This window comes from Chrysochloris asiatica, unplaced genomic scaffold (assembly GCF_000296735.1).
Source record: "Chrysochloris asiatica unplaced genomic scaffold, ChrAsi1.0 scaffold00073, whole genome shotgun sequence".
Taxonomy (NCBI): domain Eukaryota; kingdom Metazoa; phylum Chordata; class Mammalia; order Afrosoricida; family Chrysochloridae; genus Chrysochloris; species Chrysochloris asiatica.
In genome coordinates, this window is record NW_006408591.1 from 9,608,154 (window position 1) to 9,615,355 (window position 7,202).

The 7,202-nt window shown below is 40.5% G+C and overlaps 1 protein-coding gene across 2 annotated transcripts in view; it reads left to right on the forward strand.

Moving 5' to 3' along the window:
• Positions 1–494: 494 nt before the first annotated feature.
• Positions 495–7,202, forward strand: part of MAT2B (methionine adenosyltransferase II, beta) — a 24,088-nt gene continuing 17,380 nt past the window's right edge. Inside the window, exon 1 of one of the 2 annotated variants that reach the window (XM_006864938.1) lies at positions 495–670. In XM_006864938.1, coding sequence (XP_006865000.1) covers positions 641–670 — 30 coding nt within the window. In that variant the 5' untranslated portion in view covers positions 495–640. Of the gene's footprint in view, positions 671–3,238; positions 3,302–7,202 lie in introns of those variants that run through there. The other variant, XM_006864937.1, reaches the window with a different exon arrangement.

Sequence of the window (7,202 nt, forward strand, 5' to 3'; positions counted from 1 at the left end):
GGGAGAAAGATGAGGCTTTCTGCGCCTGTAAAAATTTACAGCCTCAGATTTATTACAATAAACATTTGTAATAAAGTCGTTTGAACTACAAGGTCGCTGGTTCAAACTCACCAGCTGCTCCTTGGAAACCCTATACAGGGTCGCTATGGGTCCGAATCAACTCGACAGCACATAACAATAACAACATTGTAATAATTGAAAAAAAAATATTTCAGAGCAGCAATCAAGTGCTTGGTTGCTGTGCTTCCCAATAACTGGCTATTACTTTTCTTCTACAAGAGAAATCACAAGTCTTGACTGGAAGATTTTTTGTTTTACTCATTTTGAGTATATTGCTTCTATCTAGAGGTTCTACTGGTGGGCCCATGCTTAGCTGACAATTAAACATGAAACTTCTCATTGGGTATTTTCAAGACTGCTACAGGGAATCAGCTGCCGGCTTACTGCAGTGTTGAAAACTGCAATGAGGTTCTGGGACTGCAATAAAAAATGCTAATCTAAAAGGTCAAGTAAAGCAGCAGCTCACGTTTTCTGAAGCCTGTGCGCTTGGAAAGCAGAAGCAGACAAAGCCCCAGCTAGAGGAGGCAGAGACACGCTGCGAGTCATTTCGAGTTGGTTTTCCTGAAATAATTTTGGAGTCATGCCTGAAATGCCGGAGGACATGGAACAGGTAAGAACGCGTTGTTCAACAAATGAAGCACCCCAGAGTTGAATGCACTCCTTGTAAAACTAGAAAGGGTGTGTAAAAAACGGGCCATTGATTTATTTAAAAAACAAAAACCACATATAAATAGCCTGCTGACACGGAACAATAACCAACTTTAGTTGTAGATCTACAGAACCAGATTATGGCGTTCTCGGCTAAAACACAGTAATTGGAAAAACAAAAGAGGCCAACTCAGAAGAGCAGTGAATGATGTATGAAAGTTCTGTGGAAGTACCGGTTAGTTTCGTGCTCCAGCTGTCTTTGACTTGGTATGAATTGAATCTGCCAATATAACTTTTAGTTCTCTTTAAATGTGCTGTCTTAAGGCCGAATGCTGAGCATTGTTTGTATAATCGCATTTTACTGGCGTAGTACCATCTTAAAAGAGAATGATTAAAAAACAATGTGATATATACTTCTAGAACCATGTCCAACTCTACCTGGCAAGTAACCAAATTCAAATTCTAAACTTAGGCAAGAACTTTGTTCCCTACTCTAGATATGACTACTTTTATAATCACAATGCAAATTGTGTAAGCATGTCTTTAAATCTTCATGTTGAACGCTTGATTTTTGTTTCCCTAGAAAGGTTAGATTGAATCACACGTTATAAGTAGAAATTTTAAACAAAATTCGTACTGTTTAAAAGATTAAGTGAATGTTTATCCCTCCTTCCCCCACCTCACCCACCACTTTTCTTTGTTGTCTGCTGCTAGTGCTTGTTTAGTACTGGGACACGCCTATCAAGGACTCTCTAAATATGCTAAACTAATTAACAATAACAACTTGAAGTAAAACAAAAAAATCCAAAAGTGACTCCAGTTACAGTCCCAAAGAAACTAGGCTTACACAAATAAGGAAATATGAGTTCTTGTTGGGAGTTGAGTTGTTGTGCTGTCGAGTCAGTTCTGACTTTTGGACCTTGTATAGAATTTCCGTGGAGCAGCTGGTAGGTTTCAACTGCCTACCAAAGTCGCGGAGCTTAGACGTTGAAAGATTTTTTTTTAAGATGCTCAGTCTTTAGCTCTGAAAGAAACAAAAAGGGGTTACGAAAATAATGCCTTCTTAAAAAATAATCTAAGCAGTGGGTACGTTTGTGGGTGACTTTTAGATCTTGGTATCACGTGTGTCAGGACAGCAAAAAAAAAAAAAGTCTAGTCGATTTGTGTGAGTTTGTTTCCTAGGTCTCCTGGATGGCGGGGAATTTCCGCGGGTTTAAAATGGAAAGGGGAGCCCTGGTGTGGCGCTGTAGAATAAGCGCTCGACCACAAGGTCGATTTGAACAGCAAGAACGGCGGTTCAAACTCACCATCCGATCCTCGGAAATCCTATCCAGGGTCTCTATAGATCGGAACCGACTCGACAGCACTTAACAAAGCGAAATCTGTTGCCTGCTAGGTCGGCCTCAACACTCAGAACTATTGTCGAGTTGTTCATTTAAAAAAGCGATCTTGGTGGTAAATTCTTTCCTTTTTTCAGTGGTTGCCCAAGTTCGGCAACATTGACCAGAGTTGCCGGCCCCTGACAGGGTGCTTCTGACAGGGTGATCTTGTTTCTTTTGTTAAGTGCTGTCGAGTAGATTCCGACTCATAGCGACCCTGGATAGAGTTTCGGAAGAGGAGCTGGTGGTTTGAACTGCTGACCTTGTGGTTATGCAGTCCAGTGCTGACCCCACACCGGGAAATGTAGAATCTTGGGCTCTACTACTACAGGTTTGCATTCTCTAGTTTGGGGCAAGCTTGGTCCAAGAAGGCGTTTTGAAGAAGTACCCAAGACTCTATATTCATCCACATGTCGTTTTATTTTTAATCAGTTAAAAATTTCTTCAAGAGAAATTACAGCCAGTCTCCACAGAAGGTGTTTGTGTTTGGTAGTTATGAAATTTCACACATGCTACTTTTTAGCATCCCGGAAAGACAAATGTATCTGTGAGGTGTTGATGACGCAGATGCCAACACTTTTATTTTTGTTCCTATTTTTCCCCTGAATCTCTCAAAACCACACGTAATGCTCTAAAGATAGATGTCCACTGCGCTCACTCCCTCTTCTCTTCCCTCATGACTTTTAAATACTGTATTATATGCATATATTATATGCCCAGTTGATTCTTAAGCACTATGCAATGTTTGCAAACTTGAAACCCCATCCAACACTTTTATCTAAACTCTTCCCAGCTGCTCCTCGGAAACCTTATACAGATAGGGTCACTATAGTCGGAACTGACTGAAGGCGCTTAACAACAAATAAAATTTGTACTGTATTCATGACTATGCCTGGGTGCCATTGTTTTGTGTGTCGCTTTAAGAGTTGACGCGTGGGCTAGGAGCGTCCCATGCGTGCCCATCCCATTTTGGAGGCGTCTACCGAGTGTGGCCAATCAACAGGCGAAATAGTGACGGCGGAAGCCGGAAGCGAAGAGCAGGGGCTGGCCTGGTCGTAGAGAAGGCGGGCAAAGGCGGTTGGAGCTGAGGCCCGCTGCGGCTTGGAGCTAGTGGCTACCGCTGTGGCGGCGTCAGCGCGAAGACAGCGGGCATGGTGGGAAGGGAGACCGAGCTTTCCATCCACTTTGTTCCCGGGAATTGCCGGCTGATAGAGGTTAGAAAATCAGTCTATTAGAGGTCTCCTGAGGGACCCACAGGCGTTAAGGAAAACGAGCCAGGGCTGTGGGGACCAGGTCGCCTCTGTCCCAGCGGTACCCCCGTTTGGGAGTTGCCTCAGCACCGTAGCCCCAATCCTGGGTGCTGAGGGCGGTGCCACTGAGTTTGTTTACCAGGCGCAGACCAGTCAGTGTTTTTTCTTGTAGCCGCTGCGGCAGGAAGCCAGCAGGTCGAGGTTTCACTTTCGGGTCCCCAATCTGAGCTGCCAGGATTGAAGAGGGGGATTTTCAGAGTTGTTTCCTACTTTACTCAATTCCTTTTTATCTTTGGTTGATATTCCTCATCTTAGTACTAGAACCAGTTCCTAGTTCTGTGAATGAAGGGGAGGAGTGTCGTTTCACAATAGATTGACAGTGACAATTTATTGAATTCTTACTTAGTACAGAGAGCATAGTGGTTACGAATCAGGCTGTGAACCTTAAGGTCAGCGGTTCGAAACTACCAGCTGCTCCGCGGGAGAAAGATTTACACCCTCGGAAACCCTGTACAGGGTCGCTATGGGTCAGAACTGACTCAATGGCACTTAACAACAACAACAACAGAGAGCACTGTGGTTTGCACTTTACAGGCATTTAACTTAATAATGAGATACTGCCGTTGTTCCAAAGTACAGATGAGAAAACTGAGGCTTAGAAGTTGAGTCATTTGTCCAAATATATTCAGTAAGGCTGAAGTTGGGATTCACATATAGGTCTATGTGACTATTCCAGACTTTGAACTACTACCTAGTTTGTAGAAAGACAGACAGGTTTAGTAATGTTTGGGAAATCCATTCAAGGGATATCCTCCCCCTTTCATTCTAGACTTCTCAACATTCAATTAACGTTCCAACTTTTGGACGATATCTGTCACTGGGGATGTAAATACTGAATTCCCATATTTATGGATATAAGAGAAAATATGAGATGACTGTTTTTGATATCGCAGACTTTATACTTTTTCAAAATGTTTCCTATTTAGTGTTTTCAAATTCTTTGTGACTTTGAAGGCAAAGTTTAGCTTGATGGACCACCTAAACTTACATTGTTCCTATATAGCCCAAACAGTGCTGAGTGACTAATGAGTGAATAACACATTGTTAACATTTGTGTACATGTGTATGTATAAATATACTTGTGTGTATAGAACAGAATCTATTTTCACTCAAGAGTAAAGTAAACTAAAGGAAATGGGTTTTGCTTTCTTTAATTAGAATTGGAACCACTAAGAGTTTGCCACATATTTCTGTCCTTCTCAAAGCCTGTGAGATTCAGAAGGCCATAGAGTGAGGGGAAAATATAGAATAAAATTCGAGTTCATAAAATCAGACCAGACTTACTGTTCTGATAGAAACTGTTGGAACCCCAGAGACTGTGGCCTTTAGATTAAATATCCTTCAAACCTGGAACTGAAACCACCCCTTGGGAATCACCCTGTAGCCAAACAAAAGGCCTAGAAGTGAACAATAACATTTGTGAGGAACATATTCCTAAGAATAATCAACATGAGAGACCCAAAGGGCAGCATGTGCCCAAAAACAAAGCTCAGAAGGCATATATTTCATTCTTTCCTTTTTCCAGACCATTGTTAAGTTAATGCAAGTGTGCTAAAGTAGAATCATTATCCTAGAGCATTTTATTGGAGTTGTTTCAGAGCAATGTATCTTCCACACACAATGCAGTTTGATATTATTTGATATGATAGTATAATAAGATTTATTTATACAAGGGGGCTCCAAAAAGTTAGTGGAAAGATTCTAAATTTGGCCACCTGAACATGTTGAATCTGTGCACTGGAAAGTGTAAACATTAAGTGACATATGTTCTGAGAAACTTAATAGATGATCCATTTTACCTGTATAACAAAAATTGAGAAGTCCAACTCTGCTCATGGACAACATATTTCAGTTCTTTATTGTGATTTGGGTAAGTCAGCTTTTTATTCGTCCATTCTGCATTACTTGAAGTGTTCGGACAATGTTGTTTTGCTTTTGCAGAACTAAAATAATTTATGGGACAACAGTCAAAATAATTTTTAGAGGAATATTTCTCTTTTAAAAAGCAAAAGCAAAACCTGCGTATTAAACTAAAAAATTAAAAGAGATTTTTATATGTAGAATTTTTAATTTCAGAGTGATGCATGGTTTGTCAGCCACCAATAAATCTGCAATCCAAGTGATACAATCTTGTTTGTATTCAAAACTCGGAAGGTGCTGTTAGAATTTCTAAAGAGATCTGTGTGAAAAGAGGAAAGTCAAACTCTATCATATTTATGCCCTTTGTGCTAAGGATAATAAGGAAATTGTTAGAATTACAGAACTTTAAAGCTAGAAGAGCCTTAGTCATCTTGTTCAAATGATTCACTTTACCAGTGAAGAATTAGATCAGTAGAAATGGAGTAAGTTCTCAATATCACAGTTTGTAGCAGAGCCAACAAAACATTAATCATGCATAAAATCAATTAAGTGTTCAGAGGATTAAGGCAAAACTAATGATGTGTTTGGTTGGAATATAAAAGCAAGAAGTCCCAATTTCTGGTCTCAGCTTTTCACTTACTATGGGCAGAACCTTTAACATTCTTCTCCACACTTCAGGTTACTTAGTTTGGAAATAATATCTACCTTGTGTGTCTAACCAGACTGTTGTTAATGATCAAAAGATATGATTATGATGTATTGAAAAGTTGGCTTTTATAACAGTTGGTAGATTTCAAACGTAAGATTGTGTATATCATTCTGTTTCAGTACATGTCTGTACTCCAGACCCCTGCCCATTTAATAAATTCTTGGGCACAGACATCTGACCACTGGATACCATGGATGGTTTCATATTTACCTCTAGGGACCTTACATATTACTCAGGGTAGGAGAGAATAAGGTTACATTGCTTTCCATACAACCCCAGCCCCCCACCCTTTTTTTTGACGTTTTCTTACATTATTTGGATTAAGTTTATTCTCCAAAGAGACTTGAGTTTTTGTAATGTGCATTTTATAAAATTTAACATACTTTTGACTATAAGATCATCTGGGCTATTTTAAGATGCACTAAGATAAGCCCTCGGAAACCCTGTACAGGGTCGCTATGGGTCGGACCCGACTCGATGGCACTTAACAACAACAACAACAAGATAACAAAATGAAACGAAAAACACTGCCAAACATTTGTAAGAGACATCTGTTTCACTCATTTACAGATTAACACAAAAATCTTAATTCACTGTTTAGTAACTGTGGTGTTATAGTATAAGCTCAGGACCACAAGATCGAAAGTCATCAGCTTCTCCTCAGAAACCCTGTACAGGATCCCTATGAGTTGGAACTGAATCGATGGCAATTAAAACAATAATGGATTGAGTTGTGTCCCTTCAAATATTTGTCAAATTGGCTGTGTCATGGTTCTCAGCATGTAATTACCCTTGATTGACTTTGTGATCTGATACAATTATCCTAAGTGTTGTAAATCCTTACCTCTGTGGTGCTCTAGGATAAACACTCAACCACAAAGTCAGTTTGAACTGCAAGGTCAGTGGTTCAACCTCTCCAACTGCTCCTTGGAAACCCTCTACAGGGTCGCTGTGAGTTAGAACCCACTTGATGGCACGCAACAACAGTGATGCTAATGGGAGTCCTAGTGTGGCGCTGTAGGGTAATCCCTGGACCAAGGTCTGTTTGAACCATAAGGTTCAAACCCAGGAGTGTCTCCTTGGAAACCCTAATACAGGGTTGCTGTAAATCAGAACCAACTGGAAGGCACTTGACATGATGTTAATAATTGTTGTTGTCAGGTGCCATCGAGTCGGAACTGACTCATAGCGACCCCATGCACAGCAGAACGAAACAATGTCCGATCCTGGGCCAAC